Raw genomic sequence first — 14,942 nt, 5'->3', positions numbered from 1 at the left:
GTTAACAGGAAAGGGTTTCGACACAGCCCATCATCATCATCATCTGGCGCTGTATCGAAACCGGTCCCACTAAGGTTATACTATTTTGTGGATCTTCAGAGCGATTCCTTTCCAAACTATCTCGAAGGAGTTCCACCAAGTTACACCGTCCACTTTGAACATAATCTACACGAATTCCAAATGGTGCCGAACCCAACTTGTGTACCTGAAAAACTACTTATAAAATCAATTGCTACCTTTATAGACTGGACACACAAAAGAGAACAATTTATTAATTTTCATTTTGTATCGATTTTTCACAATAAGTGAAAGTAGATAGAAAAATTTTAAAAATGGTTTAAAATAAGGGAATCGTCCATTTATTGGCGAAATATATACATTTTTCTCGCGAGAATAAATTATTGCCCTTAAAAGGGATACTTGGTGAACAAGTTGGCCGTAAGGAAAAAGAATTAAAAAATAGTTGCAGTATATCGTATATGCTCTCTTTATACAATTAATAAATTATCTTCACTTTTTTATCGAATGATCAAAGCTTGATTGCAAATGGAAAAAGCATTAGTGTGATTTCCTTTTCGTGAGGAATCGTGATTTTCGGATTAGACCAATTGTCACTGCTTTTTCCTCGTCGGGCACGTGAATGAGAAGTGTCGGGGAATGTTAATGAAATGAGATTGAATCCCTCCTCCCACTCTTTTAACAGGCCGGGATTTCTTTTCATTCTTTGATGACGTGACTTCGAGAAATGGGAGTCGCCCGTGAACCAAGAGGAGAAAGAGGCGTATTGGAATCGGCGCGTCGTCTGTCAAGGGCAAAGGGATTGAGAAATTGTCCACAGGCGATCGGACGCCGATGATCACGTGACCCCAAAAGAAAAAAAGGCAAGGGTCATAAAAGTCTGGCTTGGGCAGCACATTATTGAGAAACCTGGCACCCGGCGGAGCAACTGACTTTTTCGTGGAGTTCGTGCCGATGCTAAGTGCAGGGGGGAGGGGAGAGGGGGGGTAAGGGAGGGTGGGGGTTTCTTCCTTTCGTTCGGACTTTCGACGCGGGGGGGAGACGATATTGAGCGTGATGCCGCGCCGTGTAGGGGTTCGTTGCGCCCCCGCCGGTCGGAGAACCGAAACCCCGGGGTCCTAACGCAACCTCACCCCAATTCCCACCCCCCACACACCACCCCTTGTTCTTCGCGTTCCTTTAATCATGCAGCAAAAACAACAAAGTCAACAAGCAACCCCTTTGCTCGGGAAGTGGTGGAATATGTTAAATATTGCTAATTTATTTGATTGCGTCATTATCTTTTCATTATGTATTTACTCTCGAAGGGTCAACTTCGGTAGCCGCCGTCGAAGAGACATGGAGAAACATTTTTCATTTCGCCTCGGCGCTAGTCGTAAATTTCAGTGACGGTAATTAAATGAAAATTGTTTCATGCGAGGTGAGAAATTGCTACTTAATTAATCCAAATGGTAATTTTTCATGTCTGTTAAATGGATTGATGTCTTCAGCAGGACTAATGACTTCCCTCGCCGATGAAGTATAATGAGGAGGAAAGCTGCAGGAAAGTGTTTCTGCTTCGGACGGACGGGAGCGTGCGTTTAATCGTGCGTCGAGAAAACTAAACGTAAAGCTTATCCCTTCTGCTGCAGTGACGTACGAACGCATGCTATTTTATTCCCTTGATTATGGCAAAGTCCACGGAAAAGAAATTAGGAGAGCACTATAAATCTAAGAGGGCAGTTTCTTGTGATGTAAATCAGTCCAATCCATAGGTCTTTTTTTCGATTCATTGAACTGCACTATAACACACACATGATGTAATATTAAGTAGAGGTTTATACCATTTTATATATGTATATATTATATATATGTATATATATATATAATATGTATGTTTTTGTAAATATAAATATATATATATATACATATATATATATATATATATATATATATATATATATATATATATATATATATATATATATATATATATTAGTATTTCAATCCTAGGATTGGTTTACAGCAGCACACATATCTTTCCATTCTACTGTATTTTGCATGCAAGACAAGGCTGCATATTCTAGGGAGCCATGTGGTGGTTACCCGTTGCCTGCCACATCTCAGTACTGCGGCCGATACCGTGCACTTCACTCTCGCCCGCAGCTTTGGCTGCTGATGCCGGGCCGACCCACTCGGTCTGCGCCACCAGTGCCTAACTGCTGCCTTTGACCATGGATATATATATATATATATATATATATATATATATATATATATATATATATATATATATATATATATATATGTATACATTGAAACACGAAATCCCGTCAAACGGCGAGCAAATACTCATTTATCCAGAAACAAATATAAGGAAAAGGGATAGGAACACACATAAAGGACGAGGCACACAGGAGAGGTGGGGAAGACGAAATCAAGAAGATCACGAATGTAAAATATTTCTCCTGTGTTCGTCCTTTATGTGTGTTCCTATCCCTTTTCCTTATATCTGTTTCTATATATATACTAATATATATATATATATATATATATATATATATATATATATATATATATATATATTAGTATATACATACGTACACACAGAAAAATATAGTGTAAAAAGTGATATCGTTCATTTATTAAAGCGCTGTAATCCCTCCCACTTAATCATTTACAATAGCGTGCGTATCTTTTCTTGAAAACAGGAACCTATTAGTAAAATGTACACTACCAAGCCATTTTTAATGAGAATTTGTTGGAGTCTTAAGTGAAACGTTCATGTGTATGATAGGATAGCCTGAAAAAAATATGGGGATCGAGATGTTGCGTTGGCTAACCAACTGGTTTCCCGCCCATTTCAAATCCCAGAGACGATATATATATTTTTTAGTTAAATCGCGATCCCATCTTGAGGTGCTCTGTGGAGAGCACTGTTAAGTGAATAGGCCGTCCGTCAGATGGGACATTACGTCGAATGGGACGGACATTGTGTGTAACTCATCGGCTCTCTCCGTTAAGAGTAGGTTAATACCGACCCCGAGTTACTCTCCGCCCTTCCTGAATTCCCATGCTTACCTTATGGCGCAAATGGCTTTCGGTCGAATCCCCTGAAACTACTAATTCTGACCAAAATTTCTCATTCCTTACTCTGTGATACTAGCCAGATGCTATTAAATATCCGTATGAAGCTGAAAGTAGGCTCACTCTTTAATTATTTTAATGGTAATCAACAACCACTGGAAAAATAATTAGTCGGTGCAAAATTGGTCTAAACATTGTACATATATACTTTTTTGAACAGCGAGGCACATTACAATCACAACCTAATTACCAATTCTTTTTTGAGCCATGACTTTGAGAAACAAGTTGAACTATGCAAATGAGAAGAGTAATGGCAGATCATTGTCGGATACATGGTCATTAGTAATCGCGTAGAAAGATTTCAGTTTCTCAAGCTGAGAGTATGTGCTCATTTGCCGCCACGAGAGTTGTCATTTCGCATATGATTGCCAAAAAGTAACCGTCGAACGCTGCTCCCCTTTGGTCATGGAAAGGTCACGCTCAAAGTGGAAGAAGCGAGTCGGCGATCACCAAGGAAATGTCGCTATCTATCATCATCAGACAAATGACTATCTTCTTGCGGCGTGGGAGTATAGTCTGTGTTGACTGAGAATAAATTGTTTAACGAGTCTTCAAACAGAAGTTATTTCAATTGTAATACTCAAAATAATTAGATTCAAAAATAGTAATATCGAAAGTACGAGTACTCGTAATTAGTCTTTTAAGAGCCATTTTCATGATATGGTAATGATTATAATAACTTTTTACTGTTAAAAATGATGATGATGGGATTGAGAAAATGTTTTGTCTGTTTGGTCTGATCTCCATTTTCCTATTGGAACTGTTACCATGTTAGAGGATGAGAAATAATTGAAAAATTGTTTTGTTTTATTGCACCAAAAACAGTTTAGGGTGACGAGAAAACAGGAGGAAGGTTCAGGTGTTGTTACATCACATATTAAATAACCCTGAAGCCAATGTTCACAAAGGTGCTGCGATTTCATAATTACACTCTTAAACTAATAGGAGCCCAGGATTATTAAACACAGTAATATTATAAGATTGAGGAGTTTGAAATGTTAATTTTAGGGAATATAAGGGCGGACGTTGAATATTGGCTGTCCTGAAGGTTTTAGAAAGCAACCTAAGGCGAAATCAGGTCTCGGTAACAAATGACGTTCGGAGATAGCAAGCAAATATGCCTGAGCCAATGCAGAATACAAGGTTCTAAAGTTAATACATCATTGCCCGATTAGGCACAAGGTGATAGGTGTGCGTATGCGCGTAGCTGGGGAAAATGTTCTGAGCTGAATCAAAGGGCGCTTCATATCATTTGTAAAGGCTTTTGTTATTTATACGGGAACTTGGTAACGGCGTCGGACGAGTACTGGACATGTGGCAACCGTACCGTAGCGGCAACGAAGGATCATTCTTCTTCATGACAATGCAATACTCTCAAAGATCGGCTGAAACAACTAACTACCTATTTGACTGGCCAAAACTTCGAATTGATGGGTCATCCTTCGTATAGCCCTGATTTAGCACCGAATGACTTCGTTTTATTCCCGTTTGTCGAGAAAATATTGCGCGGCCAGCGTTTTTCGGCGCCTGAAGAAGCCGTTGATGCATTCAAAAACGTTGTTTTGGAGGTACCTCAATCGGAGTGGAAAAACTGTTACGAAAATTGGTTCGAGCGCATGTAAAAATGTATTGATTATCATGGAAAATGCTTCGAAAAACAATAAAGCCCTTTTTAAAAACAAATAAGTCACTGTCTTTTCATTTTTAGGCTGAACATATGAATAGCAACCCCCGTAGGCTAGTTAATTAATTAATTTTAGAATGGAAACACAGCTTAAATGCTCATCGCTATTCATTTAATCCGATGGTCGTCATTTAAGGAATAAATGTGAGCAAGAATCGCAAATTTGTTTTAAAGACAGCATCTCAGCGTGGGTGACATGCTCACTGGCCGTATGAGAGAGTCATCAGTGGAACTGGCAGTACGAGTAATGTCACATGATAAAATTTTCTTTGGCTGATTGGTTGATCATACGACCTCAGTCATCGGAGGACGTGAAATTTTCATTAATAGGTGATAATGATTATGGAATGGGATATTTACACAGGTCATTCTTGGGTTGCCTGTTAGGCTCCCTGGGTAATCAAACACTACGAGTGGACCCATAAAAGACGCTGCATACCTGAAACTCGATTTCGAAACGGTGAAATTTTTGTTTGAAGACTGGCACTCTATCCACTCGACTAATCCGACTGGCTAGTAACTAGAAATGACACCTCAAGAGTAATCGCTTCGTAGACAAATAGATGAAATAGTGGCAAAACAGTCACCCGCACAGCTGTTAAGGGACGAATGGAAATATATTTAATTCATAGTATAGTGCTCTCTTGAAGATCTGAGATCGCGAAGCAGTCAGAGCAGAGTTACTGAGAAGTTGGCATGGCCGCTGTCAACTTCTTCCCATTCCAAAGCATCTTCATACAATCTCTCCCCAATTGTCCTTCACAGACCAAAATAAGGATAGCGGAAAACTTCTGTCTTCCATTAATCCATCATTGGCTATAATAATAGCGCGTTTGATCAATGGCATTTAATACTTCCCGAAATGTTGTTATTTATAGGAGTTGGGGTGAATTAAACAACAATTACCCTTGTTGCAAAACCTGTCCAAAGTAAAATATGTTCCCAATGGAAATATGAATGTGGGGGAGGTGTTTCTGCTTCCGGTGAGTATTTTCGTGGTGGTTCCGTTGAGAACGCCTGACTCTTCCGCTGTCATGTTGGCCATACATTATATCGCTTCCATAATTCGTAATAAGCCAACAGCACTTCAACTGTCAGTCATGGCTGCCGCGGTTGTGGCTGCTATTCTGACTGGGCACTGTAATCCGAACGCTAGTAAACAATGATAATTTGACTCCGCATATACGCTAACGTACGTACTCGTATTAATTTCATGAACTGAACCATTTCTAAAAAAAAGTGTTCTCTTGATAAACAGAGAGAATTAGGACGTGAAGGCGGTTCACAATTACAGCGGAACGGTATGTTAAAGCGGAACGTAATGTTTTGTGACGGAACGGTATGTCTGCGGGAGCGCAGTGCATCGTGTTATGCGGTCTGCAGTGGGGGCGTGGCAAAAGAGGAGAATCAGTCATTAGTGTATTTCGTATGAAGGGAGGGAGGGAAATCGCTGCATGCCACGGATGACTGGCCGTGATGTGTGGTGTGCGCCAAGGGGCGAGTTATATGAGTCCCTTCGAGAGGCAAGAAATCTTATCCCTGTCTCCCCGCACTCTGTGTCCATCGCGATAAAGGAGAGAATACATATTCAGGATGTGCATCGGCTACACTCCATCAAGCGCGCGTAGCGTGTCTCGTTAAAAATCACCGAATTATCTCTCTCTCTCCTCCTTCTCTCCCTCAGAGCCACCACCACTTCCCGTCGTTCACGGACTAGGCACGCCATTTTCCAACTAGGCATTTCAGTCATACGTAGGTCAAAAAATCTATTTCGAGAATACACGATTATATGAGAAAACAAAGAATTGATAGGTCAGGAGGGGGGTGTGAAGTAGTTGTGGTTTGGCTTACAAAAAGTTTGATGTGTCTCTTTTAGGGTAGGTAAAGAGAAGAGCCGGGAGAAATCTTCTGAGTCCTCCATTTTAAAATAATTTGTACTTTTCCACAGACTATTATAAAAAGTATATTGCATTTCACTGACTAGTGGCAACATCAGGTACGTTAGGTGGGAAGCCTGTGCGTTAGCCACCGAAATATTTCGATCCCCCGGCATTACTCGCACAGTATTACTTTCTCAGTTCCATATGACGACTCTCTCAGACAGCCAGTGAGCGGGTCAATCACGGCTTGGAATTCCGTCTCTCCACACTGTATACCATTTTGATATGCTGTCTTTAAAACAAATTTGCGAACCGTGCTCAAATTTATTCCTTTAATGACGATCATAAATAAAAAATACTTCCGCGAAGTGTAGCCTGAAACAGTAGAATAACTTCAGAGTCCTCTTTTTTTTCTTTTGTGAAGGAAATTTTCCAATCATCAAACTAGAAAAATTATTTGAGAAAATTAACGCATTATCATAAGATCTGTTTCTTTGATGATTATAAGAACTTCTTATTTTTTATTTTGAAAAAATAGATGAGTTTTTCTTTTCTGATCCATCTTGAATTTGTGGAAACGATTTTTCACCTATGTCGTAGTTGCTGATTTAATTTTGTGATAAGTTATGTAAATTTACTTTTACTCATTTTGTTACTTCAAAATGGAAGAACTAGCGACCCTAGGTGTTTTCTTATTTCTCGTATAGAAACGATTCCAGACGTCTTATTACCACCTGATTTGCCCCATGAGAACAATAAATAGAAACGAAACTCCCTCGTATCCCCTACCCCAGTTCGGTTTCCGAAAAGTAGACATGTCAAGAAAAATAAAAAAGTGATCGCCAAATGAAATTTAAAAGTATCTTAAGAGAAACGAAAATAAAAAAATATCGCGACAAACTTTGATAGCATGAATGTGTTACAGCTAAAAATACCCAATTTTTCCAGTCTTGAGATTCAATATAGTAGACTTCAAAATCGTTTATCGATATACGATACACATCGCCTCACCAATCGGAGAGGATTATAAAACGTATGAAATGTGAAATGCGCAATGCTATAACAAACACGAGACTCGAGTATGCATCTTTGCGAAATTTTTCATACTCCAAAAACAACCAAAAATTACAAAACAACCTAATTATAACATTTTTAAATCGTCATGATTACATTATTTATTTGATTAAAATCTTAATTTCCTTCCTCGAATTTTAAGCGTTGTTCAGAGGTGACGAAATAAAAGTCTGTGTAAGTGAAGAAGAGGGTCGTTTCAACACGATGCCCCTGGCGAATCTTATATGTAATATCCGAGCGACATTGGTGTTTAATGCTGCGCAGAGTGATTGGTGATGGTGGTGCACGAACCTTCTGTTTTGGTACCACGTCTTCACTTGGGTGTCGGTGAGCGAGAGCTTGGCCGCCAGCTCCAGTCGGTCTTGCACACTCAAGTACTTCTGCCGTTCGAAGCTTCGCTCAAGTGTTTGCAGCTGGGAGTCCGTGAACGCCGTCCGCGCCTTCCGCTGCTTTTTCGTCAGGTTGCCCCCTCCGCCTCCACCGCCCCCGCCACCGCCGCCGCCTCCTCCGCCTCCTCCTCCGTTCCCGCCCCCGGGACAGTGGCCGTTGGTGCCGGAGTGGTGGTGGTGGTGGTGCGTGTGGTGGCCGTGCTGGTGGTACGGGAGACTCGGGGACTTGACGCCTTCGCTGCCGCCGGTGGAGTAGTTGCGAGAAACCGGCGATTCCGAGAGGTCCTTGAGCCCTTGAAGGGAAGGAAGGGAAACACGCAATTAGTACGAGAGACGCGCGTTCACACGCACGCAATATATATGTATGTGCGTACGGGCATAAATCCTCCTCACGTCCAATGCGCCAATCGCGGTGCGAAGTTGAGAAAAATAAAATCGTCACATCTCCATTAAAATTTTCAATAAATCGGCAAATCCTCCTAAATTGTCTCTCTAATGGAATTTTAACTGGACAAAAAAATTAGCACTAGCTATGGAAGGATTTACTAATGACGTGAGACGCGAATACTTGGAACAAAATATTTTTTAATTTACTGAAAAATCACGAAAATCATCAATGATTCTAAAATAGTAGTATACTTTTTCGAAATGTATGCTTATGAAATACGCGGATCTAATTATTTCAGACTGACATCGTGACATATTGGACGAAAATATAGAAATGTGAGGTTGATGCGTGGAGATGAAAAAAAGATTATATTCAGAAAAATTCGTGGACGTCCAGTAAAAGGTTTTCAGCAAATGAAAATATCGGTGATTTTGGAATTTTGGAGGCAGTTGAACAGCCCAAGTCTCCTTCCAGTGTTCTGTGAAAACAAAAATTTGTGACTTTATGCTAAATGATTGCTATGTATTTGAATTATTTATGCAATATGACTACTAAAGTAAGATCTGATGCTTTCCCGGCGAATTTGCTTGATGAAGTTTTCTCTGGTTTTCCACCGGGTCAGGGGTTCCATGTTGGCCGACGTTTAGATGCTCGACTCGAGAACCTACACATCGGCCAATATAGAACCTATTACCCCATGGAAGACCAGAGAAAACTTCATCACGACTTAAATATCTAAGAAAATTAAATTAATTACTCAATCAAAGAGAGGTTTACGTGCATTGTATTAAAGGTAAATATTAATATATTCCAATTGTGCCCCCAGCCATTTAACCCAGAAAGAAGGAATTGAAAGTGACCGAAGGCTTCGTCATAAAAGGAATGGCAAACTCCACTGACTATAATGTGTTCACTGCAAGGTGGAAGTGATGTAAAGGATGCCTGTTTTACTTTTTTGAGAGGACTTCGAGCATAACGTCTTTGGGGCACTTTCTAAGGCTTTCGATCGCTGAGATATGTGATTGGAAAGAGCTGATTGACATTTGATCAATAAATATGACAGCACATAAATAAGTCTAGCGTGAGAAGTTTCGGTAATTTCAAGAATAAGGACTATTCATATAAATGGAGATGTTTTCCAAATAAGATTTAGACTCTTCGGTGTAATTCATTATAAGGTTTGTATAAAAAGTATCGGTAGCAATTTTTCCTGACGTGTTGCGAGAAGTGCTGAATTCAATACAGGTATATTCGGTTACGTATGCGCATGATCGCAGATCGTATTATTCAGATGACAGTGCATACACAATTATATCACAAAAAATTTGGCGATGCAAAAGATCTGCGTGCGCTAAACTCGTCCCGAAGGTATTTGGATAGATGACCAAGAGCAAAGTCGTGTCTGCTTGCAAAAACCCTTTGGAACGACATCGCAACGATTCCCCAACCCCCTAACAATTCCAATTCCAACAGACTATTTCATATTCCCAAAGTGAATTTATTTATTTATTTAAGAATTTATCGTTGCAATTAGGCAATTGTCCTGTGGCAACGATCAAGTCTGATCAATGATCACCCTTACAATGCACTTACATGCACACACGGAGAACAGATACGAGACAAAATAATCTTATATTCAATGACACTTAAATCCTCAATGGACACCACCATGCGACGGACCCTATGTGCCGTCAAAGAAGCTTGCACGCGTACCCTTAAGGACCTCCGTCTACCAGGGTGTCTTCGAGCCGTGGAAAAGCCTCTGACAAAAGTGTGTTGACGCTCAAGAGATGTATTTTGAAGAATTTTGAGAAATTACAAAAGTCGCTGAAATAAATCTTTTTTCCCGATAGTTTTCATACAAACCAAAATTTCTAGATAGCCATTTGGTTGTTGCCAATCGATATTTACTTGAATTTGGATAGTTCATACTTTTTCATCACATTATCTATGAGAACCTGTTTTTATCCGAGTAGTACAGCTGACGAAATTTGTTTTTTCTTAAATATTGATGCATTTGCGTTAAGACGATCCTTGTGCGGCAAGCAGCTAGCTAAATTTGTCTGGAACGCTAACATATTTCGAGAACGTGTGTGCTGCTCTGCCCATATCAGGGCCCCACCATGATTCAGAGCCGAGTCGATGCCTGGGACGAACCTCTGCCTGGCGATAGCTCTGCTGTCTCCCAGGGAGAGTGGCCTCGCTTCGGCTATCCCAATTTCAGCTCATCTGTCTCAGATGTACCAATTGCACCAACGGAGGATGAGGTATATGCGTATCAATTTAACTCACCGCTACTCCCCTTTTAGGGATTCGAAAAATTTCTTGAAATACAATCAAAACCTTTTCTGTGTAGTTTCACGGGAATAAACTGGGGAAATACCCTAGGCAGCGGTGATTTTCTTCAACATTTTCCAAAGTTAGTCTCATCCATGAGTATAATTGTTGATCATATTATGTATAAATTTTTAGGACCAAAACGGAAGGTATTTCGGAGATGTGGTGCGACCTTTACTTAGGAGCTAGTTTTAATTGGTGCTGTGGAGTATCAATCAAAACTACTTCCTGGATATTTCCGGCCACAAAAATTTAAAAGTAGGCTTTATTTAAAAGAACATCATCTGTTCATTTAGAGACGCATAAATTGTCGCCAAATATTAAGAGATTAACGTATTACTCTCAATCAATATTTTTTATTTTATGGTTAATGCATCACTGGATTGCGCAAGAGAACCAGAGCTTCTATAATGCGTACGATCGCAAAGGCGATCACTTCAACTCTCTCTACTACGTACGTGAATGTGTGCAGAGGAGCTGTATCAGGAACAATATGAACAAATAAATATACTCCCACTTCTCAAACATAAGTAATCTGATCTCTCTGCTGCAAGACTCAATGTTTGAGGTGTATAATTAAAATAAGAAGTTATTATTTCACTTAATAATAGCACTGCATATATATTTTAAAAAGTTAGAGGCTTCTAGAAAATATTTCCTAGGAGAGTATTAAACATATTTATTAGTTCTATAAGATGCCGTCGCCATCAAAGACAAGGCCGTTGGAAGATAATTTTCTTGATGCATAAATCTAGTCATACCGATGCCAAGGTCTCATCAAGCTAAATGGAGGAAGTGGGCTGACATGCTGGTCGAAAGCCCGTGAAATTACTCCTAATTCACTCGACTTAATTTTTTCATCATCAATCCGAAGGTTGTGGTATGCGTGGAGTGAATTGCGATCGCGGGCTTGTTTGAGGTTTTAGTTGTTTGGGTCGTGTGGTGTATAGTTTCCTATATGCATCGACAACCAGAATAGCGTATAATAATAATAATAATGAAAATAATATTTCACAAGTACATACTTTAAGTGTGTGACGCCACTTGGGCGAATAAATGGAACATGCTTTGCAATAATTTATTTATCTATCATTGAAGTAGTTTCTTCCACTTAATTTAGTTCAATTGAATAAAAACCATTTTATTGAAAAGCATTCCATAAAAAGCACCTTTATCCACATTCTAAATTAATGCTAATACATATTCGTGGTTTCAGAGTTCAAATTGCAAGAAAGCGTACAAAGAAGTGATGTTTTTTTTGAAGATATTTTTGTTTTTACAAAAAAACTTATATTTCAAGGAGTTCTTATTGTGTTACAAACACTTTAAATTCTTGATCGACGCATTTGAAACGCATAATAAATTCACAATCATTTATTTTTAAAAGTAACAATTAGCACCCTTGGCTTTTTACCATTTTGTATAACGTGCGTCGCCTCTTCGGGTCCATTTAATCCACCAAAATGTTGAAGGTGTCACTGACAGGTTTCAAAATATATTTGCGCGCACTCCCATTCCTCTGGAAATAATTCAATGTCGCTTGATCAGGGCTGCGATTTTATTGGCGCATTTTGTTTAGATCATTAATAATCAGAAACATGTCCACCAATATCAATAATAAATCATTAAATATTAACGACAGAATCAAATCAGTGAATTTTATAGAGATATCAGATGTCCATTTCGAAAAAAAGACGCATCAAACCCGTGACATTTGTATAGATTACTTTTCTGTACAAGTTATACAAACTTGGACACATTTTTTATTTCCCAAAGAATGTGACCATCTCTGTCGAGTCCCTTGTGAAGCGGGCATTGATTCTGCACTACCAGGAAATGCAAATTGAAGCAATAATGTTCCCCCAAACGCCTAATTCTTACATGAAACGCTTAAAAAAAAGTGTCTTCTTTCGACCGACAGCAAAGAAAAGCAAGGGAAATTGAAATCAGAAGAGAGGGCTGCTGATTCCAGGGAGACGGCATCGGGACAAAAGCCATCCGACTTGGAAAAATGCTGAGTTGTAGAAGGGTGGAAGTTGGGATGTCGCTTTTTATTGCCTGGCCCTACACCCCTCTCCCCCTCCTTGCCTAGCCCCTGCCTGCCTTCTCTCCGAGGGGGCGCTCCGGAAGCGAGCCCGAGTGCCTGCTGCCCCTTCGGAGGGACTCGAGTGGCGGGAGCCGCCCCTCTCCAAACTGCCCCGGCACACACTCCAAACTACGACAATAGAAAGGGGGCCGAAACCACGGCGACGATGTCTTGCGACAACATCCGCGCGGAATGTATACACACACACACAGATATATATATATATATATATATATATATATATATATATATATATATATATATATACACACATATACATATATATTATTATATATATCGATGACGTAGAAGCATTCACGAGAGAAATATAATATTTGGACGGCACAATAGAACACAAAATAAAATAGATAACACGCACGAGATGTATCGTACATATATCTATGTATATATATATATATATATATATATATATATATATATATATATATATATATATATATATATATATATATATATATATATATTTGAATATACGGTTCGGAAATCATTACGGCGTTATTCTTGACATTCGCTCATTAAATTAAAGTTTTAAAGAATTATTTTTAATTTCAAATTATCACAGTTTGCTTGAACTTAGGCAAGAGAAATTCACCTGAAGTACCTCGTCAAGATTTTACATTATTGCGAAATAATAATTTGGGAATGCTTTTAAAACATCGTGGATGTTGGAGTAAACATCTTAATCTTCTTCTAGCAATACAATTTTTAAGAAGGGTGATTTTATGGATAGGCGTAAGAACATTACCAGCACGGAATACACTGTGGAATGCACAAAGGTCAAGGGGAGTTGCGGACTGGAAGTTCCGGCTCCCATCATGTCTCTCATCTTGGGCTTAGGAAGGATGTCTGGAGTAGAAAGTAGACGCCGTCGGCAGTTGAACCCAGGACCCTCTGGTTTCTATTTTCCGAGCGCTCTAACCAGGTTATCAGGTGGACATCAACTATTAATGAAATCTGATCCTTTTCAGGAGATAAGTTGTTCAGGTTTTTCTTCCCAAATTTTATTTTGCAAATCGGGGAATAAATGGGTTCCCGCTTACGATATTATATTTTTCAAATCTTATTCATTAAAATTTTAAATGTTATGCATTACATCTCTCATTGTAAGATATTATTTTCAGATGAAAAGCAAAATATAGCCGAATTATTTGAAAGTGAAGTTGAAATTGTATTCCCTCCTTTAACCTCCCGGCTCTTTCTGTGCAGAAATCTTTCACTTTGCTGAAATAATTGTTTGTTGGGTATATTTGTTTAGAAGAACTTGTATTTTATTGCCTGAAACCACTGAGGGAGCAAGGCGATCACTTGGGCATATTTCAGCTCTGAAGGTGAAAAGTGGACCCCATAACAGCAATCGTAGCTCGCACACGTATATACGTCCGATGAAATTAGCGGATACTCGTCTTCTCTCCATGAGTTTTCAATAAAATGCAAAATGCTGCAAAGGTCTCTTGCTAAGTTTTCCACATTCAAAGAAGGTCACAATCAGTCCTGTGGTTAGCTTGAGAAACTTTGATGCTATGTAATCACCCCATCGGCTAGCTCCTTCCTGACTCACTTCTCTCACATCTGCTATTATTCGCCAATGCGTACCCGATCGGGAGTACATATTCCTCTGTCATATCTCTTGTTTGCTTCTCCCTTTAACTACAGCCTTCATCTCGACAGCCTTCATCTTCAGCTTTGTCAGATGACCTTGACGCTATACAACGCTGGTGCGACACTGGGCAATTCGAATTAAACTTAAAAAAGTGCGTAGCCATAAATTGTTGGAAAAAGAGTAATTCCCTCCCGGACGCCTACTGCATTGGAATAGAATAGAATGGAGTGTGTAGACTTAATTAAATACCTAGGCGTTACCCTCACTCACGATCTCTCCTGGGTGAAACACATACGGGGAATATGTGGACAAGCTAGCAAAAAATTAGGGTTAATTAGA

General features: G+C 39.4%; 1 protein-coding gene across 1 annotated transcript in view; it reads right to left on the bottom strand.

The window, feature by feature from the left end:
- Positions 1 to 14,942, bottom strand: part of LOC139700504 (homeobox protein B-H1-like) — a 115,739-nt gene that overhangs the window by 30,534 nt on the left and 70,263 nt on the right. Inside the window, exon 3 of the mRNA XM_071599059.1 lies at positions 8,074 to 8,464. Within this exon, the coding sequence (XP_071455160.1) occupies positions 8,074 to 8,464 (391 nt within the window). The remainder of the gene's footprint in view (positions 1 to 8,073; positions 8,465 to 14,942) is intronic.

Source organism: Hetaerina americana, unplaced genomic scaffold, assembly GCF_022747635.1.
Source record: "Hetaerina americana unplaced genomic scaffold, ioHetAmer1.1.p SCAF_103, whole genome shotgun sequence".
NCBI classification, from domain to species: domain Eukaryota; kingdom Metazoa; phylum Arthropoda; class Insecta; order Odonata; family Calopterygidae; genus Hetaerina; species Hetaerina americana.
The sequence above is the reverse complement of the archived record's forward strand: the minus strand, read 5'-3'. Positions and strand labels throughout refer to the sequence as shown.